At 36.2% G+C, this 24502-nt stretch overlaps 5 protein-coding genes and 2 long non-coding RNA genes across 8 annotated transcripts; 4 read left to right on the forward strand and 3 right to left on the reverse strand.

The window, feature by feature from the left end:
• Positions 1-67: 67 nt before the first annotated feature.
• On the reverse strand, positions 68-1609 carry LOC104705932 (thioredoxin F2, chloroplastic). Its single transcript, XM_010422030.2, has 3 exons — positions 1017-1609; positions 415-514; positions 68-325 (listed from the first exon to the last, which is right to left on the reverse strand). The coding sequence occupies exons 1-3, from the start codon at positions 1331-1333 to the stop codon at positions 191-193; spliced, it is 552 nt and encodes a 183-aa protein (XP_010420332.1). The 5' UTR covers positions 1334-1609; the 3' UTR covers positions 68-190.
• An 8-nt stretch (positions 1610-1617) lies between these two features.
• Positions 1618-3903, forward strand: LOC104705933 (pentatricopeptide repeat-containing protein At5g16420, mitochondrial). 2 transcript variants are annotated; one of them, XM_010422034.3, is made up of 2 exons: positions 1618-3433; positions 3555-3903. In XM_010422034.3, exon 1 carries the CDS (start codon positions 1753-1755, stop codon positions 3373-3375), a length of 1623 nt encoding a protein of 540 aa, XP_010420336.1. In that variant the 5' UTR covers positions 1618-1752; the 3' UTR covers positions 3376-3433; positions 3555-3903. The 2 variants fall into 2 exon arrangements, with proteins under 2 accessions (XP_010420336.1, XP_010420333.1); XM_010422031.3 differs by having other exon boundaries at positions 1753-3433; positions 3534-3903.
• A 1218-nt stretch (positions 3904-5121) lies between these two features.
• Positions 5122-6909, forward strand: LOC104769917 (isopentenyl-diphosphate Delta-isomerase I, chloroplastic). The gene is made up of 6 exons (XM_019228292.2): positions 5122-5451; positions 5670-5725; positions 5917-6008; positions 6139-6241; positions 6342-6479; positions 6565-6909. The coding sequence occupies exons 1-6, from the start codon at positions 5222-5224 to the stop codon at positions 6813-6815; spliced, it is 870 nt and encodes a 289-aa protein (XP_019083837.2). The 5' UTR covers positions 5122-5221; the 3' UTR covers positions 6816-6909.
• Positions 6910-7050: 141 nt separating this feature from the next.
• Positions 7051-8548, forward strand: LOC104705935 (putative 4-hydroxy-4-methyl-2-oxoglutarate aldolase 2). Its single transcript, XM_010422037.3, has 3 exons — positions 7051-7386; positions 7551-7762; positions 8059-8548. Exons 2-3 carry the CDS (start codon positions 7579-7581, stop codon positions 8373-8375), a joined length of 501 nt encoding a protein of 166 aa, XP_010420339.1. The 5' UTR covers positions 7051-7386; positions 7551-7578; the 3' UTR covers positions 8376-8548.
• On the reverse strand, positions 8287-8975 carry LOC147939622 (uncharacterized). Its single transcript, XR_015564490.1, has 2 exons — positions 8860-8975; positions 8287-8775 (listed from the first exon to the last, which is right to left on the reverse strand). It is a non-coding gene; the product is annotated as an uncharacterized LOC147939622 (long non-coding RNA).
• A 3058-nt stretch (positions 8976-12033) lies between these two features.
• On the forward strand, positions 12034-13348 carry LOC109126054 (uncharacterized). The gene is made up of 2 exons (XR_002033128.2): positions 12034-12353; positions 13123-13348. It is a non-coding gene; the product is annotated as an uncharacterized LOC109126054 (long non-coding RNA).
• Positions 13349-22416: 9068 nt separating this feature from the next.
• LOC104709165 (seipin-1) lies at positions 22417-24037 on the reverse strand. Its single transcript, XM_010425818.3, has 2 exons — positions 23433-24037; positions 22417-23146 (listed from the first exon to the last, which is right to left on the reverse strand). The coding sequence occupies exons 1-2, from the start codon at positions 23952-23954 to the stop codon at positions 22586-22588; spliced, it is 1083 nt and encodes a 360-aa protein (XP_010424120.3). The 5' UTR covers positions 23955-24037; the 3' UTR covers positions 22417-22585.
• Between the last annotated feature and the right edge of the window lie 465 nt (positions 24038-24502).

A 24502-nucleotide genomic window follows, 5' to 3' on the forward strand; every position in this document is an offset into this window, starting at 1 on the left:
ATGAACTTTATGATGCATAACCACCACCACATTCAACCATCATCGCAGCATATTTATTATACATACATTTTTAAAAACAGATTCTGATTGAAGGAAACAAGAGATAGTTAGATACATAGATAACCAAACCAATTACATATAAGATGGAGGATGATTCTAATACTTTACAGCATGACTGATTGAGAGAGACTCAGCCTGACCTTGCTGCATCAATGGCTGCAAGTAAGTCATCATATTTAGCCCCTGTCACTTCCTTTACTACTTTGTTGTCTTTCAAGATCTTAAAGGTCGGAACCACTCTAATTCCTAGCTCCTTTGCCAATGGCTGCAAAAAGCACGAGTTTTTTTTTGCTCTCAATATTTTTGTGTTCACATACAAATAAAGACACATTAATAGCAAAACGAAGAACAAACCTTGTTGTCTTGGTTGCAGTCAAGCTTAAGAAACACCATATCCTGGTATTTCTCAGATAGCTCTTTGTATTTGGGAGCAATCACTTTGCAAGGACCACACCTGCAGAGACCCCAATGAGTTTGAAAAAAAGGCGAAACTTTTATTTTTCTCAACACACAAAACAAAAAATTCATCTCAACCATATCATGATGATGTAAATTGGAACATCTTTAGGGCTTATCAATTCAATGTATTCTCTGTAAAGTGTTACTATGCATAAAATTCAAATCCTGTTGTATCCAACCATCCCCAACAGAGAAAAGCCTCACGACGAAAAGACTATGAGAGATACTTACAATACTGTAACCAGGGCTGCTGTAACATTTGAATACAAATGAAAGTAGAACCTTAATTCCCAACGACTGACCCAAAACCTATAAACAATCTAAAGCATTCGACATTTCAAAGATTCATGCTCAAATGAAAAAGATTCAAACAAAATGTACATGAGTTTTCCAATTCCCAGAACATCTGACATAATCAAGTCGTTCCAAACAAGGAAAATTGCAATCAAAGGTATGCAAAAGTCACACAAACAAGAGGAAGTGCATCGAAACGTTACCACTGAGTGTACATATCGAGAACAACAATCTTATCACCAGCAGCTTTAACAATTGGCCAGAACGTATCCTTATCAACCTCCGTAACCTGACCAACACTGACATTCACTGTTTCTAAGCTACACCTCGCCACATAAGAACCGCACCTCTTCCCGGAATCTAAAACACCACCAGAACAGAACCCGATTCTCGTCGCGACGGCGCCGGAACTCAGGATCCGACAGTGCTGCTTCACGGGGATAAATCCGCCGCCGGTAGATGAAGTCGGTGAGAAACGGAAAGCCGTTGGAGATGGATTGATTCGGAGAGATAGAGGCATTGTTGAAGAAGACGAAGCTCGAGTCCAAAACACTAGTGTGATCTTTCAAAGGTGATCTGAGAATTTTTTTCAATTCGGGAAATTTAATTCGAGTGTTGTTATCGTTATCCGTGCAATATTGTGATTTTCCTTACTGTGAGGTCAATAATACCCTTAAATGGATAACGCAAGAAAGAAGACACTTGGAGGGCGTTTACGTATTTTCTGGCCTTGGTGTTCGATGAACGCGAGGTGCAGAATTATCGGACGAATTTATTATCACGTTGCTGCACGAAATGACGATCATATCCTCATAGTGTAACGCCAAAGGTAGCCGGTTGGGGAAAACCGGGTTTTTTCGGTTTAATAAAACCGCCACCGGCAAATTTAAAAATCCATCTCTCGCCGTCGTCTTCGTAGATTCGATTCGCCGCTGCTCGATGAAAACGGCAGCGATAATGTTCCTTCCCCGCGTGAACATTACTCGCTTCCCTGCACGCGTAACGTCTCGTCGTCTCTTCTCCGCCTCCTCTGGGGACTCTCTTCGGCAATACATCACTGAGAAACCACCGATCAAACCGTGGCCGCAGAGGCTATTCCCAAAGCGGTTAGTCTCAATGATCACCCAACAGCAAAACATCGATCTCGCTCTCCAGATATTTCTCTACGCCGGTAAATCCCACCCCGGGTTTACACATAATTACGATACTTACCACTCGATTCTCTTCAAACTATCCCGTGCTCGTGCTTTCGATCCCGTGGAGTCTCTCATGGCGGATCTTCGGAACTCATACCCGACGATCAGATGCGGCGAGAATCTATTCATCGATTTGCTTCGAAACTACGGTCTCGCGGGTCGGTACGAAGCTTCTGTGAGGATCTTTCTTCGAATCCCTGATTTTGGTGTGAAACGCTCCGTTAGATCGTTAAACACACTCTTAAACGTTTTGATACAGAATCAGAGATTTGATTTGGTTTATGCCATGTTTAAGAACAGTAAGGAGTCTTTTGGAATCACTCCCAACATCTTCACTTGTAATCTATTAGTCAAAGCTCTCTGCAAGAAAAATGATATAGAAAGTGCATATAAAGTGCTCGACGAAATTCCCGCCATGGGTTTGGTGGCAAATTTGGTGACTTACACTACGATTTTAGGTGGGTACGTTGCTAGAGGTGATATGGAAGCGGGTAAGAGGGTTTTGGGTGAGATGTTGGATCGTGGTTGGTATCCCGATGCGACTACTTACACTGTTCTCATGGATGGTTACTGTAAGCTAGGGAGATTCTCTGAGGCGGCTATGGTGATGGATGACATGGAAAAGAACGAGATTGAGCCGAATGAAGTGACGTATGGAGTTATGATCCGAGGTTTATGTAAGGAGAAGAAATCAGGGGAAGCACGTAACATGTTCGATGAAATGCTCGATAGAGGTTTCATGCCAGATTCTTCTCTTTGTTGTAAAGTTATTGACGCGTTGTGTGAAGATCACAAGGTAGATGAAGCTTGTGCTCTGTGGAGAAAAATGTTGAAGAACAATTGTATGCCTGATAATGCTCTTCTGAGTACTCTCATCCATTGGCTTTGCAAAGAAGGGAGAGTTTCAGAAGCAAGGAGATTGTTCGACGAGTTTGAGAAAGGTTCGATCCCTAGTCTCTTGACGTACAACACGTTGATTTCTGGTATGTGTGAGAAGGGCGAGTTGACAGAGGCGGGTCGTTTATGGGACGATATGGTTGAGAGGAAATGCAAGCCGAATGCTTTCACATATAACGTTTTGATTGAAGGCTTGTCCAAGAACGGAAATGTTAAGGAAAGTGTTAGGGTACTTGAAGAGATGCTGGAGAATGGTTGTTTTCCAAACAGAACAACGTTCTTGATTTTGTTCGAAGGGTTGCAGGAGTTAGGGAAAGAAGAGGATGCGATTAAGATTGTCTCAATGGCTGTTATGAGCGGTAAAGTCGATAAAGAATCTTGGGAACTTTTCTTGAAGAAGTTTGCCGGTGAACTGGATAAAGGGGTTTTGGTTCTTAAAGAGTTGTTGCATGAAATATCTGTCTCTTGAAGAACCAAGACTATGATCAATATTACTCAGTGCTCAAAGGGCTATCGACGTCTTCAAGGTAACTATATTACTCTTGACTTTGGTTGTCTGGCTCGAGATATATAGATGCATCATCTTATTACATATATTGAGACACAGTAAAATAATAGTATAAATAGGGCCAATGGCTCTTGTGGCAGATAAAGGTATAAGGCAAGGGAAGCAGCAACCCGAGAGTCGAGGCCTTAAGACTCGGCATCCATGTTCTGATCCAAGTTATCTTGACAATAGCTGACTTTTGATGGGAGGAAAGATGGAGACTTGCAAAGAAGAAGAGATCTCCAAATTGACAATTGATCATTTATTAAATGAATTTTGAGTGTAACGTAGATACTACTGCACTATGTAAGCTAACAAGTGGAAACTATGATTTCTGGTGAGGTGGGTGTCGAAAGAGAGTTTGATAGTGTAAGCTGAAGATAATATAGACGAAACCAAGTTGGATCATGGAAATAGCTCAAGTGATCAATGTATGATTGCTTAATGAAACTTGATTTTGTGTTTTGAGCCTTTATAAGATATGGTACTAAGTACTAACAATACATTGTATCTCTAACGGGGTTGTGTACATAAGACCGACCCCGTTAGAGATACATATCAATGTTGTGTAGAGCAAGAGTCCATCGGTGGAGTGACACAGCTGAGACACTCCCCCGTAGTTCTTGATGGTGTTTGCCTTGGCGTCATAGCCACGTCGATGATAGCTTGACCAAAAACTTGGTCTGACCGAATATTTCGCATCTGCACTTTACTATTGTTTTCGTTTAGATGGGTTTGTCCGAGGTCGATCATACGAATCTGGGCCTCGACGTATTTCCATCTTTGAGACAGAAAATTAAACTATATCATCCATAAGTTTCCACGGTTTCCAAATAAGTCAAGACAAGATTGTTGGATCCGTGAGTTAAGGTGGAAGCAATGGGGTTTAAGATTTGGATTTAGAAAGTGTAGTTTTGTAGAGAGAAAGGCACGATCTGAAGATCACTAGTGGTCCAGTAGATGAATCCATTGAACGTGAACTTGAGAAGAGAGTTGTAGAAGAGAGATAGTCCCATGGTCTAAGCAACCTTCTCTTGACACATTTTAAAGATCTAATGCAAGATTTTGCTAAAATATGACTAGATTTATCTACTCATGTTCATGTATTCAAATTTAGATCCTTCCTTGTTTTTATCTTTTTTTGGCAAGGGATGTTCATTGTATTAAGTCATTAAGATGTTGTAACTTCTACAAACTTTCAGTTTAATAAAATTCACATATTTATCCAAAAGAAAAAAATCTTGACACTTTTAACTCTGAATATTAAACACTATACCATATCTCATAAATCATAATTATGTATCTCTTAAGAAAGTAAATAATCTGATTCACACAAAAATTCACTAAACTATTAAAAAGTTTAAGATTTTTTTAAAAAACTATTAAAAAGTTTTAAGATTTTTTTTTTTTTGTAAATTTAACTAGTTACCTTAAAAATATTATTCTAATACAAAAAATATCTACCTTAAATTATATTTACAAATTTATTTATTTTCATGCACAATATGAAATTACGTAAATTACAAGGATCAACGATATTTCGATATGTAGTTATTGTGTTATTTAACGAAATCATATCGTATTTTCAAATTTAACGGTACAAAATTTAAATAACCGCGCGAAAATTAACCTAATGTATTATATATACTAATATAAAATTGTTAGTGTGGTCTATTTATAGGTTTGTGACAATTACTGAGAAAACAAAGAAAAAAAAAAGAAAAGGAAAAAAAAAAAAAAAGGAACAACAAAGACAGCATCCAATCCAATGACTACTGCTTCTTCACTATTTAGCTTCTCTTCATTTCATCTCAGATCCCTCCTTCCTCTCGCTTCTCCTCCTTCCTCTTCCCGATTTGCCCCTCTTCGTCTTTCTCCGATCCGATCTCCGGCGCCGAGGAGTCACCTTTCTTTCCGCGCTTTCTCAGCCGTCAACATGACCGATACTAACGATGCCGGCATGGATGCTGTTCAGAGACGGCTCATGTTTGAAGACGAGTGAGAACAATTCTCGATTCCTTTTTCTTCGATTTTTTTTTTTTTGAATTGACTTTGTTTTTGCATTAAGGAAACCCAAAGTTTAGGTTTTTAATCGAGACGAAATCTTCAGTAATACGCAAAACTTGTCTAGAATGAGACTTAAACCCTGTAGTAAAAATGTAACACATGCAACGAATAGACTGTGGCTGCTTGATCATTTGTTTGGGTTTGTGCAGATGCATTCTCGTTGATGAAAACGATCGTGTGGTGGGTCATGACACTAAATATAACTGTAAGTGTATTTTTGATTCCCTTTTTGATGATGGCTGGGAGAAAGATTGATTGCAACCTTAGCTGCTTTTTGGATTTGTTTCCTTGTTTTTATCATTGAAACACATTTGCATGTCGCTGATTTGTCCTTGGAATGTGTCTTTGTTATCAGTTTCGATGACTTAGTTGGAAGTTGCTTCTCTTAATCTGCAGGTCATCTAATGGAAAAGATTGAGGCTGAGAATTTGCTTCACAGAGCTTTCAGTGTGTTTTTATTCAACTCCAAGTATGAGTTGCTTCTCCAGGTAATTTCTTATGAGTGACCTTGATGTGTGAAGATGACTTCAAGCTTTATTTAGACGGTTGGTTGGGTGGGTTTATGATTTGGTTGCTTCATTTAATGTGCTTCTGAAAATCTTCTTCTCTTATGGACAGCAACGGTCAAAAACAAAGGTTACTTTCCCACTTGTGTGGACAAACACTTGTTGCAGCCATCCTCTTTACCGTGAATCTGAGCTTATTGAAGAGAAAGTTCTTGGTATTGTTACTGGAATGAGCTTAAGCTTTATAAAACAATCGTGAAGCTTTCACTGTTTGTACTAGATATTGAGGCCTACTATTTGATCTTACCTTCTCAGGTGTAAGAAATGCTGCACAGAGGAAGCTTCTGGATGAGCTCGGTATTGTAGCTGAAGATGTACCAGTCGATGAGTTCACTCCCTTAGGACGCATGCTTTACAAGGCACCTTCTGATGGCAAATGGGGCGAGCACGAACGTAAGTAACTCTTCCATGTGTGATCATCTCTTTTTTTTAACTCCTTTGAATTCAGGACTTTGAACTTTTGTGTATTTTCTTGCAGTTGACTATCTACTTTTCATCGTGCGGGATGTGAAGCTTCAACCAAACCCAGATGAAGTGGCTGAAATCAAGTATGTGAGCAGGGAAGAGCTTAAGGAGCTGGTGAAGAAAGCAGATGCAGGTGACGAAGCTGTGAAACTGTCCCCATGGTCTAGATTGGTGGTGGACAATTTCTTGATGAAATGGTGGGATCATGTTGAGAAAGGAACTCTCATTGAAGCTGTAGACATGAAAACCATTCACAAGCTCTGAACTTTTTCATAAGTTTTGGATCTTCCCTCCCCTTCTCATAATAAAATTTTAGAGATGAGACTTTAATTAATTCCAAACAAAACTGGCAACAAAATCTCTTCCTAGGATTTGCTTTTTTCATCCTCCTCTAACTCATCTATGGTATAGTAGTTATCATTTGCATAGGGTATGAAGTTAAATCTTTGCACCCAAAGAAGATTAGAATTATTTTTACTTCTCGAGTTACAATTTACAGAAAAAAAAAAAAAAAAAAAAAAAAAAAAAAAAAAAGGTAAAGAAAGAACCTAACACGGTGAAACAGAACACAAAAACAAAAAGTAAGAAGACAGAACAAAACAAAAGGAGGAGAAAGTAAAATTAAAGACCACAAGATTGTCAAGTAATCTCATATGATTCCTTTCTCTAATCTTCACCGCTACCTTTGATCTGATTGATACCAAAACCTCTTCTTCTTTTTTTTTTTCCTCAAAAGTAAACAATAGTTTATTGTATTATGGAGAAACTTTGATCTCCATCTGAAATAGTAACACTGTGAAGAGTTTCTTCTACATCTGAAATTTGTCTGATCCAGGTAACAAAACTTAATCTGATTCATCATTCCAGACAAAATATTTTGAAAAGTTTTAATCTTTCTCCTCTGGATCATACTCAAGCTATCAAAACTTGATCTGATTCATCATTTTTTCAGATTACTTTTGATTGATTCACTCACAAGTCTCAAATTTTTGATCATAGAAAACTTGGCTGAGAAAAGAAGAAGAAGATGGCGTTTGTGACCACTGCTGAAGTATGTGACGCGAATCAAGAGCTGATTCGGAGTGGTCAGCTCCGAGCTTTGCAACCCATTTTTCAGATTTACGGCCGTAGACAAATATTCTCAGGACCAGTTGTTACTGTCAAAGTATTTGAAGACAATGGCTTAATCCGTCAGTTCCTCGAGGAGAAAGGTATTGAGAGACTTATTCTGTAATTCCAAAGTTCAAAACTTTCAAATTGGTTTGAGCAATGTTTTACTTGTAGAGAGATATGATATGAAGTTATGAACTTTCATATGCTTTATGGTTGTGTTAGTGGTGGCTTAGTGTGTAATCTGTCACTTTGCAAATAGATTTATGATTCAAAGGGTATTACTTTTTGAGAGAACAGAGCTGATCTTGAATACGTTGTGACTCCAAAGGTCATCTCTTTTACTTTCCACAATCTCATATGTAAGACTCTATAAATGTTTGGATGTTGTTATTAGGAAACGGTAGAGTACTTGTGGTGGATGGTGGAGGTAGTCAACGATGTGCGATACTCGGGGGTAACCCCGTGGTTCAAGCTCAAAACAACGGATGGGCAGGAATCGTTGTGAACGGATGCATCAGAGACGTGGATGAGATCAACGGTTGTGATATAGGAGTGAGAGCTTTGGCTTCTCATCCGATAAAGGCGAGTAAGAAAGCACTTGGAGAACAAAGAGTTCCGGTTAATATTGCAGGGACTCGGATTTTTGATGGAGAATGGCTTTATGCAGATACTGATGGGATCCTTGTCTCCCAAATTGACTTATCCGTTTAAAAACACTTGTCTATTATGTCATCACTGATCATCAGTTACAAAAGAAACCGAACTTGGTCTATTGTTCTTTTTTTTTCTTTTTTTTTTTGTGTTCTTATTACTTGAGAGATGGTTTAAAGTTTCATATTACGTTTGGAATCTATATATAAAGAAATATAGTTTTTCTTTATCAATCAATAAAGCCAAGGAGAAGAAGAATTAACAGTAACATGAACAAACAGAACCAGGGGCAGCGTCTATAGGTTGACAGCCACCACCTTTGTTAGCGGAACAACCATCAAGACACATCTTTTCGCATCTCCGATCATCTTCTCTTGTATCACAAGTTCCAAATTCTGCCTGATTTTTGCAACACTTTTTGAATTTCCTGCGACGCATCACAGCGTTTCTTGTTCAGCACCTGCAAGTAACACACACGTAATTAATCATCATCTATTCAATTTTCTTTGTGATTGAAAATGTTTTGTTCCAAATATTTACGAACCGGAAAGTAGAAGAGACAGAGCTAGGATGGCAAAAATAACGATTTTTGAGTAGGCCATCTTTTTTTTTTTTCTAATCTTTTCAACTCTATAAGATTGATTGCTTTGAAAAGTTGTAGGTTGAAAATGTGATATATATATGCACAAAGTATTCATTCACTTATTCGCTAGAAAGGAAAGAGATATGGTAAATGTATTAAATGATATACACCATTTCCCCCCCTTTTTTTTTTTGGTAGTGTATACACCATTTCCCTTTAATACAACATTTAAATGTACTAAATGATATGTTGTGTTAAAGGTCTTCAACATTTAACACAATTTTGACACCAAAATGATATGTTACTCAAAATGTGTAAAAGAATTAATTAAGTTTTATTTTTTTGATATCTTATTTTCTTGTGGAAAGATCAATACAATAAAATTTCTTTGTTTTTCACCAGGGCATGACACCTCAACTTTTGTATTGAAGGAGAAACTGACACATCATTTAAAATGAATACCCAATCAAATTAAAACAATTAATACACATCAGATTTTTTAGTCCTAGGTAGACAGAACTAAAAAGAGGAACGATGGTCGATTTCTTTCCCTTCTTCCTCGCCGTTTATATGATGGTCCGACTATGCGTTTAATCAATCGATGGATTATTTCTTCTTCTTCGTTGCCGTTTATACCATGACCCGACTGTGCGGAGCAAAGGATGTATAGGCTGTGTGGAAGCTGAAAGGTTGGTCTGGTTCAACTCAAATCGTATCTTAACTCTCTAAATTTTCCGAACACCTTTGAGCCACCGTCTTGACCTCGGTCTCTAAATCTGTCCTTGAACCCTTGACAAGACGGTGGCTCAAAGGTGTTCGGAAAATTTAGAGAGTTAAGATACGATTTGAGTTGAACCAGACCAACCTTTCAGCTTCCACATAGCCTACACATCTATCAAGGGTTTTGTGTTTAATAGATGTAAAAGTTAATGAGTTGTGTTGTTTTAAGTTGTCAGTTTTCATAAGTTGTGAACGGTTACGACCGCAACATATGTATATAAGCGTGTGTGATGTTGTGATAAGGTAACAAGTTTCAGATATATAAAAGAGTTTCTATTTTACTTCTTGTTTCTCCCTAAAGAGAAGAGACGACGTCTCTTACTCTGTTTTGTTCTTTCTCTTCTCAATATTCTAACACTTCTATTTTTTATAAGTGCCTTTTCCATAGCAGAATTATCCAGGCAAGATTCGCGATGCATCCTTCTTTAACGTCTTGTCAAGGTTAAACTTCTACATCTCTTATATTTCCACATGAATTGCTTCTTCTTTAGTTACTCTGCTTGCTTCTTCATTCTTCAACCTCATGGGTTTTTCCAGGTTCATTGCACTGATATTGGACCTGATTACTCCCTCCTGTGGGCCATGGCAGAAGCAAAGACAATTTACTAACACTATACGGCAAGTTTTTTAATGACAAATTCCACTTTCTCGCTTATAGGTTATTTCATGAGTCAGTCACATCTTCTACAATTGAACTGCTTTTATGATAGGAGATGGAAAGCTCTTGATAAATGTCAATTGTGTGGAACATTATACATATGTTTACTTTTCTTCTTGGAATCTATTTGTATAAGCCATGATCAATTCATCTCTTCTCGTCTTGTTAAGAGATAAGAGAAACGAAGAAGATAGATAATATTGTATGTAGCTAAGGTCTTGTAACTATAATTATAACTTGCAGAATTCTCTACATACGTGTGAGTTTAAGATCTTCTACTTTGAATTAGTAGCATGTGCTTTTATTCATCAATATACTGACCGTAGCTCAGAGGATTTTAATTTATTTATTTATTTGATTAGTTTAACTAAACGTGGACCTATCTAAATATATTTGAAGATAACTGCCCTCTCACTTGTGGAGGACATGTTTTATGTAAGAATGTGCACTCTGACATAGTTTTGCTTTCGGTAGAAATCAAGAATTTTAAGAAAGGAGCTAAACCAATGCGGCTGAACCATTTACCCCTTCTTTAGAAAAAAATATGTATTTCTAAGCTTACGTAGGTTTTCCCAAATGTAGTTCTCTTCAAATATTTAAAGAACACATTTGACGGTCAAGATTAGAGAAGAACAAATTAGTACCGTCTTGTCCCTTTTGGTGGTGTGTAATATAGGAAATAAGGGGATGTAATAGACCAAATTATTACCGTCCACAAAAATATGTTTAAATGGACAGCTCCACTTAAAACCAAAAAAAAAATGAAAAAAGGCTTATTACGGTGACAAATTTTCAAAGGCAATATTGATTATTGCGAACATGATTTGACGAGTTTACAACCAAACAAAACTATATATAATTATAGATGCCTAAATTATAAACTACAAAAAAACATCTCAAAATTAAACTAGACCAATATATCTCTCACAACAACAAGTTATAGGAAAAAAACATATTTTTTAACATCAAATACATTTAAAAATGGATAGAAAAACATCCTGCAGCATCGCGCGGATCTAACCTAATCAATACAATAAAAGTAGTATATTTCTATCCAGAGTTTGACACCTCAGATTTTGAATTTAAGCATTTGCTGACACATCATTTAAAATGAACAGCCAATGAAATTATGACAATTAATTCAACTAAGCACAAAGTAGACCTAGTGGACCTCTAAGCACACAGTTAACTGATCTAAATGTGATATATATATGCACAAAGTATTCATTCACTTATTCCCTAGAAAGGAAAGAGATATGGTAAATGTATTAAATGATATACACCATTCCCCCCCCCCCCCCCCCTTTTTTTTTTGGTAGTGTATACACCATTTCCCTTTAATACAACATTTAAATGTATTAAATGATATGTTGTGTTCAAGATCTTCAACATTTAACACAATTTTGACACCAAAATGATATGTTACTCAAAATGTGTAAAAGAATTAATTAAGTTTTATTCTTTTGATATCTTATTTTCTTGTGGAAAGATCAATCAATACAATAAAAATAGTATGTTTCTATCCCGAACTTGACACGTCAGATTTTGAATTTAAGCATGTGCTAACACATCATTTAAATTGAATAGCCAATGAAATTATGACAATTAATACAACTAAGCAAAAATGCCAACATGAAATATTTCAATTATCAGATATAATATACCAAACCGAAAAAAACCAAGATATCCTTTTCTCAGATTACCATATGTTCTAAACTCGCCGACGAAGACGAACATCAATTTTAATTTTATGGGTTTATCTCTTACAATGGCTTCTAGACTCATGAACAAATTTTCAAGTCTAGAATCATATATTCGCCTCAAAAATCTGCCACTAACACCGGATCTTCATCGGCTGCTCACTGCCTACAAAGCGTAAGTATGATCTATCATTCTATCTGATTGGGGTCTCTGCAGGTGTGGTCCTTGCAAAGTGATTGCTCCCAAATACAAAGAGCTATCTGAGAAGTACCACGATATGGTGTTTCTTAAGCTTGACTGCAACCAAGACAACAAGGTTTGTTCTCTTCGTTTTGCGATTAATGTGTCTTTATTCTGATGAAATAATGCATGAGTCAACGTATGCAACCGGGTCATAGATTTAATGAACATATATGATTGAAAGATTTGGTTTTGATTGTTCATAGTAGGCGCCTCTCGACTTCTTTGCTGGATGTTAAGAAGTCAAATTGGGGTTTTGCTTATATGTTACGATGATGATTGTATAGCTTTCCTTGGAAACACTTGTTTATCTAATTGACGGGTAACTTTAGTTTGGTTTCTTTTAAGGTTCATCATGTAGACGATTTAGATATGGCCCTTTTTCACAGCTTCGAATGCAGAGTATGGTTGTTGTTCTACTTCTTTAGTATGAAAAGGGGAGATCTAAAGCCTAAAGCCTCCCATATTTTGCACAGTGTAGACTTTTCTAAGTCATTGGATTTCTTGGAAAGTCTCGAAAGAATCCTCAATAGTTGTTCCATTGATTAAGGAGCTAAATTTTGTGTGTACCTCATGATTTTCTCAATGCTTTGTAAGTTAACTGATCTAGATTACTTTTTGGTCCCTACTTTGTGAGTTCTTACGCTTTTTTAGAAGAATTGTGGATTATTTGTACTTGATTACATCTGATTAATCTCTCAGAACTGTTATTTGATGGATCAAGAGAATAGCTAATAGAGAGTATCTTAAACTATGCTGGTCTCATGTGCTTTATTTTTCTTACTTTCCAACAGTATAAATATTTGTTTCTTTTGCTCTCAATCTGATTCCACGTATTTTGGCAGGGATTTGGGTAACTCAAACTTTTCTGGACATCTTGCGGCCGAGCTTGGAAAGATAGAACATTTGCAATATCTGTATGTCGTCACTCTTTTGACTTCTGTTTTGCCAAAAAAATTTACTTCTCCGTATGCCAGCTTTAATGCAAATAGATAGTGGAAATAATAAACTGTTCTGTTGACAAAAAAAAAGATAGTGGAAATAATAAACTGTTTGGTACGTGATTCATTATTTAATTTGACAATGTAGTTTAACTTTTTTCTTGTACTATGATTGACACAGCGAGCTCTACAAGAACAACATCCAAGGAACTTTACCTTCTCACCTTGGAAACCTGTAGAACCTCATCAGCTTGGATCAACAGTCACTGTTTGAAAAAAAAACAAAAGAAAAAGCACTTCCAAACCAAGTACATAATATACATTAATTGACATATAAAAAAAAATCAATCAGAAAAAAAAGAAACAAAAACAGCAAATCAAAACCACAAAATGAATCATCCACAAAACAATTCACAAATAAAGCGCTAAAGATATAACGAAAAAAGAAACACAAACATACAAAAAACACAAAACAACACATAATAAAAAAGAAAAAAAAACACATACAATAACTAAAATTACACCGACAAAAAAACACACAATAATCCTTCCCGCGGCGTAACGCGGGTAATATACTAGTATTAATTAATATCTGGTCAATACAATAAAAGAATAATGTGTTGTTTTCCTTGTGTGACACATCAGCCTCAACATTGAAGTTGGTGTTGACACCAAAGTTAAAATCAATAGCCAATAAAAACATTTCAATTAATACAGCTAAGATTTTATAACTAATTAAAAAAACTATGTGCCATTAGGCATGTCAATTAGGCTCAAAGCCTATAGACTGGTCCGACCCGGCCCGGCTTTGAAAAACACCAGCGTCAGACTTAAATATATGTCCAGAAAAATCAGGTCTTTTGGATTCAGCCCTTTCGCGCTTTAGAGTTTTTAGGGCTTAGCCCAATCCGGCTCGGACCGGCCCCAAAAACTCTTATACAAATATAATTATACTTTTTTGTTAACATTTTTGTTTGATTGCAATATTTTTTTAATAATATATTGTAAATAAAGTTTAAAACTCTAATCTTAATTTCATATTTACTTAATACCCTTACTTAATATTTTTAATTTTTTTATCTGTGATATTTTATTTGGTTTTAAGTATAAAAATCTATTTGGTTTTAATTTTTTTTTAATTTTAGATTAAGTTGGTTTTAGTGAATACAGATGAGTTATTTAAATTTTGACTGATTTGTTTTATACTGCACCTTTAAACATTGCTTTTTAAGACATGTTATAAACTAACTTATAAATTTGAATTTTTGATACGTAAGATAAGCCCGGAAAAGCCTGAAAAAACCCGAAAAGTCATGTAGCCCTATTAGAGCCGGACCGGGCTTTGAAATATAGACTTAGAAATATTTCATGGCGGGCCGAGAAGGACTCAAATATATGCGGGTTTTGCGGATTTTGGGTTGGACTGGGCCGAGCCAGCCCGATTGATACCCTTATGTGCCACATCACCTTGTCTTTCACTTCATAAACCTTTCCAAGATAATTAAAAAAAAACACGAAGATTCTAATTGTTTGTTCTTCTCCTTCACTCTACAAGACTGCTTTTGAATTCAGTTAGAGAGAAGAAACAAAAGAATCGTCACAAAGTTTTGCCTTCGATGAAACAAACATAAAGAGAAGAAAACACACAACTTGTGCGGCAAGAGACATGGAAGAAGCATAGGTCATTGTTAAAGATGCAAAGCAATCTCACCAAATTCACTTTTGATTAATGCGAACAAGAATTTCATCAAATCTACAGATTCTGCAATCAAAATCTATAGATTCTGCAATCAAAATCTACAGATTCGAGAACTCTTTGGAAGAATGAGGTGAGGTTAAAAATTAGGATAGGGAAGAAATTTGAAAAGATAGAATAGAGAGAGAGAGACATAGTAATGTGAAGAAGAAGAAAGAAGAGAAGAGAGACATATAGATATCAATTACTCATGTAAGCCTCTCCCTAACTACACAATTGTCGTCTTAAATACAAAAGATTAAAAAATTCAAAAAAAGCAACTTGAGCAGGATAAAGTTCATTAATTTCTTTTAGAATCGCAGGTCCAATCGAGATAAAGATGTCGTTTTTATTCAAGCTTTGATGGAAAGGAGATTCGTTAGCAATTTTATAGAAGACAGAAAGAATCCACTTTTATGAATTCAACTATTAAATAGTTTTGTGAATGAAATTTAGTTTTTCATATTTTTCTTAAATGATTTTGGAGAAGTTTGACAAGATTTGTTGTTGAGATTCTCTGTAATATATATCTCTCAAACCCATGAAATCATTTAAAAAGATGTTATCAAGTAATACCAAAATTTGAGAACGAAATTTAAGATTCATGATTGAATAACATAATGAGTATCTCGGAAATGAGCCAAGTGTTTTAACACATTCTAAGAACTCATAAGCAACAAAGGATACTTGTACGAGTGGGTTATGCTCTGATCCGTTTTAGTACTATAGCTCAAATTGAGATTGACACAAACAAGTAATTCGGTAGACGGAGACACATGGTCTGGTTAGTATCAAGGCAGATAATACGCTCGCCGGAGCTGAGGAATTAGGACAGCTAAGATAAAAACAGAGTACTCAATGAAGGTGTTGCTTCATAGATACTCAATGAAGGTGTTGTTCCGCAAAATGGATGTATTCACAATTCTTTTTTGGTTCTTGTTATTACTATTGGCGGCGTACATAGCAGGAATTAGAAAACGAAGTATATCTTGTTAACTATCACTACAAGAAAAAGCTGTTATTGTGACGTTAGTTTGAGACGAATATTTTTTGTCACAAATTTATGACTGTTTAGATACTTTATTGTGACAAAAAATTTTAGTCATAAATTTATAATTATTTCGTCACAATATTATTACGAATTAAATCGTCACCAAAAATTGTTTTTATTAGCGACTAAATAGTGTCGATCTTATTAATTGTAACAAGTGTGACGGTTTTACAACAATCATGTAGTCACAAATAGTGACGTTTATTTGAGCAAAATTATTTGTCACACATTTGTGACCTTTTAATATAGAGAATGATCATTGTATTGTATTAAAGAAAATATAGATTAATAACTAAAAACTTACTTTTATAAAATAAGTCAATTACATCATCATCATTAACATTGCATAATTTTCCTTAAAACTAAAAAAAATTATATTATTTTAAAGTAGATATCTATTTTAACTTATAGTTAAACATTTATCTTAGGATTTAAAAAAAAACATTCATTTTAGGCTTGCTTCATGTCCATCAATCTCATGTTCACCACTTAATTCCTGAAACACCATGAATATAAATAAAAGAATATTAATCTCATGTCTATTGTCCACCGTTTAATGATTTTCTAAATATAAACAAAATATATAGTCAACATAATATACCTTTGATATCAAAGAGTTAATTTTTTTATAATTTTGTTATGTGATTTGATTTATATAATTTTTATGAACATTGCAACCTTAATATTATTACTATTTTAATTAAACTTAATAAAGGAACTTAAGAGATCGTATATAGAGAGTAATTTGAATCTGAGACATTTTGATGGTCGATCAATTTTTATGGTCTATCGAATTTTATCTTTCTTAGTTTCTTTTCCTCTCTCTCGATCGAATTTTGATGGTTGATTGAATGTTTTCTTTCTTACGGCGCTATCTCTCGGTTAAAGCACCGTTGCTCGTACAAGACTTAAATTTTTTCTCGGTTAAAGTCAAATACTAGACTTAATTTTTTGTTTTCTAATTGAATTAAACATATCATCAGATTCAAGTGGTGGAATAATTAAATTTTACCACAGTTGTTTGTTGGTTGAGCTACCCGGTGTCATCACGAGAGGAAGGTTTAGGGAGAGCTTTGGTGCTTTTGCTTCAGGCTTCGATTCCATCCTGGGGTTTGCGTTCTTCAAAATCATAATTCGAGATCTTCTCGGAACTCTGGAATTGATCGGCGATGGCGGTGGGAGATCAGACGGAGCAGAACTACTTGCCGAAGAAGGAGAAATCCGAAACGGAAGACGATAAGAGAGTTCTATCTACTTTTGGAATCTATGTTTGAATCAGTTGAATTTTATCTTTTGCTGGGAGTTTAGTGAATCGATCATTAATTTCGAGAGTTGTATCTGTGGAATAGGAGGAAGAACAATGTTCCATGGAGCTTGTTAAAAGCAGTGGTTAGACCTAGAGGAGGTGATTCGAGCCCCGTTGATGGTGATCATTTTGGCTTTGTTTTTTGTTTGTCGTGAGACAGAGAGACTAAAGAGAGTGGTCAATAGGATCAACCATTTTTAAATTTGAATAACCAAAATTATCAACAAAAAGTTTCAAAACAGATAAAGGCTGTCTAGTTTCAGATAAAAATAAAAAATCAGGCCTATGCTTCTCCCATAAATCCCTGAGATACCCAATAGTTGCTTTATTCCCAAGCCCTTGACAATTCCAGCTTAAAATCTTCATTTATCCAATGTTGGTTTAGGTGGCTTTGACCCACCAATGTGACCCTTCTCCTGTTCCTGGTTCCTTGGGTTGGCTCCATCCCCTGATGAATCTTTAGGGGCAGGGTGTTTCCTTGTTGTTGTGCGTAGATACACATTCAACTTCCTAGAAGCTGCTCCTTTAAGGGCCAAAGGGGGCTTCACCTTGCGAACCTTGTCCACCGACGGAACCACGGCAGATTCTGTACTTCCGTCAGCACTCATAGCCATGGAGGCCTCTCCTGGATCCGCTACCTTCTCCCCAAGAGCTGCAGTAACCGTCGCAAAGTCCAGAGTAGGATCATCCAGCAAATCGTCCTCACCTCCATCATCCTGCTGATCTGGATCAACCACCTCTGTACCGACATCCGCATCCTTTACCTCCTTCATCAGCTGGTCAACCGATTCCTCACAATCATTCCTTGTCACCATCGGATCCTGCTGGACCGGAACCGAACCTGTCTCATTACCATGCGTCGTAACCTCACCGAGATTCGCTTCTACTGAAGCAGTCTGCACAACATCAGGACCAGATAAACCGCATCTACCAACGACGTCTCCGTACCTGGGGCATGCACCTCTTCCAGACCAGGATGTGTGACCGATCCAGATTCTTGGAAAAGAGGTCTCCGGACCCTCTTTAATGGTGGGATACCAATAATCAAAGACTGCGTCACCCCTTGATCAACAGGAGCTGGTGGGATTTGTCCTTGCTCCAACTCCTCAACCGGAACCGTACCAGAGGTAGATGCAGCGACCGCAGCAGCTCTAGCCATGTGACGATAATCATTGAACTGCACATAGTTAGTGAACCGACGGGGCTTAGATGAGGGTTCTCCAACCTCCCGTGAAGACCGAATCGTTAGCCCTAAATCCTGCTTCCCTTTAGATGGTCGCTGACCAGCCTTATTATGTGCTGATCCCCTACTCTCCCCTTCCTTACCTTTTCCCTTATTCCTGTCATTTGTGACAGCCCCTTTGTAGCTCTGCAAAGGACGAACCTCATCTTCTTCCATCGGAACATGCAAAGCCGGAGTAATCCGATTAGAAGCCCACAACGGACAGTGGTCCACATCATGACATAAGCTGGAGCACTTCTTGCACAACCCATGAAGTCTCTCATAACGAAGATTGACAATGGTCTCTTCCTCGTTATAGAACTCGATTGCCGTCTCAAAGCATAAGGGCTTGAAACCGTTAACTGTAACTTTCACCCTTCCACCATCAGTAACTTTCACCCTTCCACCATCAATATCAACCAGCTCCACACGACCAAGCTCTGAACCGATGCTGCGGAATGTGGGTTCCGCCCAGAATTGAAAAGGAACATCCAAGACCCTAACCCAAAAGGTTAAATTTGAGGGGTAAGCCGGATCAACTGTTGGACTCCAACGCACCATTGACACCATCCAGCGATCGAAATGAAATGGACATCTGAAGCACCTCTGTGATGTCCTCCTCATTGTCGAAGTCAAACTGGAACTTCCCAAGTCCTAATTCAGCTCCCACGACTCTCCCTTCCAAATGCCAGATCTTGGGAAGCATGATCAGAAGAGATTTCATGTCCTGCATCCTCGGGTTCATACAACGACCCACAACCGTCTTCGAGTACCCCGCTATCAAAGCTGAGTTATCAAAATATGGGATTTTGATTCTGCGCTTAGGAGCCAAACCCTCATCACTCTTACTCGCCCCACTCTTCCCCGTCAAAGCACTCTGAGACATGATTAAGAAACTCACCCAAACCCAAACACACCACCAAGACAATAATAGAAAACACTCGAATACTAAAGAGATGAAAGTGAAGATGTTGAGATGAGGACTGAGAACTGGAGGCCAGTCCTTTATATACATCCAGACTTTCCAAAGCCATCGAACCAAGAATCTCAAATATCCGATAAATAAATAGTGATTGATATCTCCTTGATCTGCCAAGCCTTGAAGAATATCTGATATCACCATTAAACCATACAAATAAAAGAATCGGATCATTGTCACCCTCCATTGCAAATCAATCTTCCTCGATCTGTTTCTAAAAATAACCATACCTCTATCCCAAGACAAATTGCCACTGTCACCGGTGAGATAAGATCGTACATCCCTATCTACTTGCCATAAGTGGAGAAAGATGGATATCTAGGAAATCACATCATATCCCCTTAACCCCGGTCGTATCCAACAATTCTTCACTTGCTGCCATCGGAAAAAGAATCCCGAGAATTCGACGTATAAGTGGCCATTGATTGTTTCTTGATTCGCACAGGCTTGAAGAGTATCCGAGAGTACCACAAAATCAATCAAATAAGAGAATCGAACCATTAACAATCTCCATTGTGAATCAATCTATCCTAATCTGATCCAAAACAAAACCACATATCTGTCCCAAACCATATTTCCACTATCCTCGGCAATAAACGATTGTATATCCCTATCAAAGTTCAAAAAGAGAGAGATCTGAGATATCACAATCGCCAATCCCATTGATTCCGATCGTATCTCGCATTTCAGGAACCATTTATCACGAAGACCCCAAAGTACCAAATCTAAACCATATCTCCAAATGGAGACAAAGACGGCCTTGCAAAGATCATCTGGTTCATTTCGATCCTTCCAAATGGAACAGGAAGCCAGAGAGAGACCATAGGACCAGGACATCGCAGAAACCAGAGAGCAACCCGACGATAAACCACTACCACCCATTCAAAAACCTAGATCCGCCGTCGCCCTTGCCATTGCTGTTTGAGAGAGTTTTTTTTTTTCGCTTTTTTGACTAGAATATATCACTTGAATAATATATAAATGATTCTCTATTTTCGTTTTTGACTAAAACATTTTTTTTTTTAACTTTTTTTCTTAATTTTTAAGGTCAATCTTTTCTAATTTCTTATTTATGTATTTCACTAAGCATTGTTTATTTTTTCTTATAAACTACAAGTATGGTTGTTTAATTACATTTATCACATTCATTTGGTTGTCAACTGCTTTAATTCGATTACTTAGTTAAACTGTTTAATTATACGAAATATAAAAAATATTAAACCTTTAAAATTTTAAATATTATTATATATTGATATAAACTTAATAAAAACTTTTTAAAAATATGAATATGTAAAGTTGTAAACTTATAAAAAGATTAAAATATTATAGAATGTGGTGATATGGTGGAACGAGTTTGAAATGACATTAGTAAAAATTTAAAGTATTATTAATTTGATCATAAATACGGGTTAATTTCTCATTTTATTATTTGGTTAACACTACGAATATTTGACATCAAATCAAGTTTATTTAACTAAGATTGTGAAAAATAATTAAATCATTAGCAAAATTGTGACTTACTTAGATAATAGCTTCTTTTGTTTTATGCAAACATATAATAGCTTATATGCATTTAAATTCCTTATTATTTTTTTAATAATAAACAATCCAAATATAATCTCAAACACTAAATAAAACAAATAAATATAACAAACAAATAGAAACTAAAAATTTTTGTCAAAAAAATAAGAAATTAAAAATTTATTCTTAGTTACAAAAAAATTGTCCTGCGGTGTACAGCGGGTTAAAATCTAGTATAATACAAATTTTGACACCAAAATGATATGTTACTCAAAATGTGTAAAAGAATTAATTAAGTTTTATTACTTTGATATTTTATTTTCTTGTGGAAAGAAATAAGGTAAATTTGCATTGACGGAAATGAGATTCATTAGCATTTTATAGAAGACAAAAAGAATCCAATCTAACAGATAAATTTAGTTCTCTTAATCCAAAGTTAATTTCTTCTTTAACTTGGATGTATTAACTAAATATTTTGAGTCATATTATTCTTAAACGATTTTAAATCAGTGGCAGATCCAAAAGTTATTTTCTATGGGGCACATATGAGATCTAATTAATAATATTAAATTTACATTATAAAAGTTATTAAATAAATATATTTTTAATAACTGTATATATATTTTTAATAATGTTAAAATATATCTTGCATTTTTAAAATATTTTAAGATTTGACTAATTCTATTTGTACACAAAAACGGTTTGCATTGGTCCGCGGCGGTTGTTTTCTATTTTCTTTAAACTGCACAACTATCAAATATATTTGATAAATGATAAATAAAAAACGGTTTAATCCGTTTATAGATTTGTCCGCCCTAACGGCTATCAGTCTGTCACCATTTAAACCCAAAATTATCTAAAAAATATATAAAATTGAGCAAAAGAACATGGAACCGAACCAAGACCTCGTGATGTAACTAGGGGTGATAAGTTACCAACTGAGCAAAGGAATTTGATTTAATATATCTACTCCTTTGCTGTGAATCCGCCCTTTTTATTGATTTTAGAGAAGTTTGACAAGATTTGTTGTTAAGATTCTCTGCATCAATCAATAAAAAAGATGTCATCAAATAACACCAAAATTTGAGAACGAAATTTAAGATTCACCATCGAATAACATAAGATTGTCATTTTTGGTATGAGTATCTCGGAATTGAGCCAAGTATTTTAACACATTCTAACAACTTTAAAAGCAACAAAGGCACACTTGCCTTGTACAAGTGGGTTATGCTTTTAGTACTATATCTCAAATTGAGATTGACACAAACAAATAATTTTATGGCGGGGACACATGGTCTGGTTAGTATCAAGGCGGGGCAATACGCTTGCCGGAGCTGGGGAATTAGTAAGTCAGCTGCGGACAGCTAAGATAAAAACAGAGTACTCAACGAAGGTGTTGTTAATTCCTTTGAAGAAGATAGTTAAAGGCCAGTAGAGAGGAATATACATCAAGCCGTAAAGTTAATGTATTCACAATTCTTTTTTGGTTCTTGTTATTACTATTGGCGGTGTATTACATAGCATAAATTTGAATACAAAGTATATCTTGTTAACTATGTATAAGTTTTCTGTGTCGCAGCAATACTTCTTCGACGAGGCTGGTTTCTTCTTTCCCTCCGTCTTCTGTCCATTACTTCTTCTTCTTTTTCTTCAACTACTTCGATCACTGAGGTTTCGCTCTCCTCGATGGTTCTTGAGGCAGTGTAAGGGAACAAAACTGGTCTAAAACACCATAGAAACGCGGTTAAAATAGCGAGGTAAAGATACATTGAAGTCCATACGCAAAGAGTCCATTTCCAGTTATAAGCCATTCGTTTGATCCATGGCGGTTTCGAGTTTATAAAGATCTCAGCTTCGTATAGCTGAGGCAATGTCCGGGTTTGTGCACGTGGAATCAGAGTGGCTCTCACGGCTTTTGTTCGGGGCCATTTCTCTTGGTGTTTTAACGCATCGATTCTCATTGTTTGTGCTTCGTTCGCTATTCCAGCTACAAGTGGAACACCCATAACAAATGTACGTGCAAGTCTTATAGGTTTGCTTCTGAACCGTAACATACAAGGTTGGCTCGATCTCGCTATTGCCTCGCCTTTCAATGATAAAAGCTCTACCTTCAACTGTACACAAGACAATGGATCAAATTAACTGAAAAATAGTGTCAAAATATGATTGTTTCAGTAGAATCAAGAAACAGAACAACTCTTTTGGTTATTAGCCAGTTATTAAACCTGATTTTTTTATTTATTTTTATTTTTGAAAAATATTAAACCCGATTTAGTTCTTAATAAATCAAAATTTTTGTTTGATTTAACATGATCATTTTGATTGGTAAAAAGACAATCCACCGATCAAACTTAATTAATCGTGGAAGTGGAACAATTATACTATTTTAAGGAAATTTACCTGAAATACCCCAATTCTTCGATTAATTTCGGATTCAGGCATCCAAAGCACTAAAGAGACATGAACATTATGACCAACAGGAACACTAAACGATCTCTTCTTCTTATCGAAACAAAAAACCGCACTTGGGTTTTCTTCAGTGTAATCAAAGAACAACCTGTCTCTCACAACCACAGGCTTTTCTACATACAAACTCACAATCCCAACACCGATAACAACCGCCAAAATTAAGGCCAACACCATGACCATTGACACGTGGCATGCACCTATTATCCCAAACCATGTCCTCCTAACAGCTTGCCCCGCACTACCCGCAATCCGCGATGGAGCCCGTTTAACCGCTTTTTCCGCTGCTGAGACAGTCGAGACTGCGCGGCGGTATGAGCGGTAGAGGAGAAAGAGAGGTGAAGATAAGACCAGTAGTGCGTTGTAGATTAGATCGGCTTGGATGGTGACTAAAACCATGAACCAGTCGGCTCGTAATGGTTCAGGGATTTTGAGGTTGTTGTCTTGTTCTATCATTGTTTGGTTGTCTTTTTATTTTTATTTTTGTTTAGGAGGATTCTCCTCATACGGTCCCTTTTTCTTTTATGACATGCTGAAATAGATAAAAGTCGCTGTCATAGTGTCTTATAAAATATTTATTCATCTGCATGAGAAAATTGAAACGTGTTGGTTCGTGTTCTTGACTAGTGCCACGTTGCGTCAATGAGATCATACTGAATGTACCAGAATGATTTCAAATGAGAAAAGAGAAAAAAAAAATTATGAGTACATTAGCTTATCTGGAAGTGTTGGATATGGATTCTAGTTCGGGTTTTCATCAGCACTTTTTATCTAAGATAGCCATGTTATTTTCATGTAAATATAACCAAAGATGCATAATTGTTACTATAAAGTATAAACTATAGTCGTGATATTCTGCTACTTAATTATTTATATTGAAAGTAGGAAAGCATTTTTACATAAATGGTTGTCCATCTATATGGATTTTTAACTAGAGTCAGGTTTTTAAGTAATCGGATTATGTTGCGTAGTAGAGTTTTGCATATTATAGATTAACAAGCCCA

This window comes from Camelina sativa, chromosome 8 (assembly GCF_030686135.1).
Source record: "Camelina sativa cultivar CO46 ecotype springtype chromosome 8, ASM3068613v1".
Taxonomy (NCBI): domain Eukaryota; kingdom Viridiplantae; phylum Streptophyta; class Magnoliopsida; order Brassicales; family Brassicaceae; genus Camelina; species Camelina sativa.

Excerpts from the sequence above, each read along its gene's own strand:
- LOC104705932 (XM_010422030.2), bottom strand. The coding sequence starts at position 1,333 with ATGCCTCTATCTCTCCGAATCAATCCATCTCCAACGGCTTTCCGTTTC. Across the intron at positions 515-1,016 it reads CTCGATATGTACACTCAGTG|GTGTGGTCCTTGCAAAGTGA; the intron begins GTAACGTTTCGA and ends GGGTCTCTGCAG. Across the intron at positions 326-414 it reads ACTGCAACCAAGACAACAAG|CCATTGGCAAAGGAGCTAGG; the intron begins GTTTGTTCTTCG and ends TGCTTTTTGCAG.
- LOC104705933 (XM_010422034.3), top strand. The coding sequence starts at position 1,753 with ATGAAAACGGCAGCGATAATGTTCCTTCCCCGCGTGAACATTACTCGC.
- LOC104769917 (XM_019228292.2), top strand. The coding sequence starts at position 5,222 with ATGACTACTGCTTCTTCACTATTTAGCTTCTCTTCATTTCATCTCAGA. Across the intron at positions 6,009-6,138 it reads AGTATGAGTTGCTTCTCCAG|CAACGGTCAAAAACAAAGGT; the intron begins GTAATTTCTTAT and ends TCTTATGGACAG. Across the intron at positions 6,480-6,564 it reads CAAATGGGGCGAGCACGAAC|TTGACTATCTACTTTTCATC; the intron begins GTAAGTAACTCT and ends ATTTTCTTGCAG.
- LOC104705935 (XM_010422037.3), top strand. The coding sequence starts at position 7,579 with ATGGCGTTTGTGACCACTGCTGAAGTATGTGACGCGAATCAAGAGCTG. Across the intron at positions 7,763-8,058 it reads TCAGTTCCTCGAGGAGAAAG|GAAACGGTAGAGTACTTGTG; the intron begins GTATTGAGAGAC and ends TGTTGTTATTAG.
- LOC104709165 (XM_010425818.3), bottom strand. The coding sequence starts at position 23,954 with ATGATAGAACAAGACAACAACCTCAAAATCCCTGAACCATTACGAGCC. Across the intron at positions 23,147-23,432 it reads GAAGAATTGGGGTATTTCAG|TTGAAGGTAGAGCTTTTATC; the intron begins GTAAATTTCCTT and ends TCTTGTGTACAG.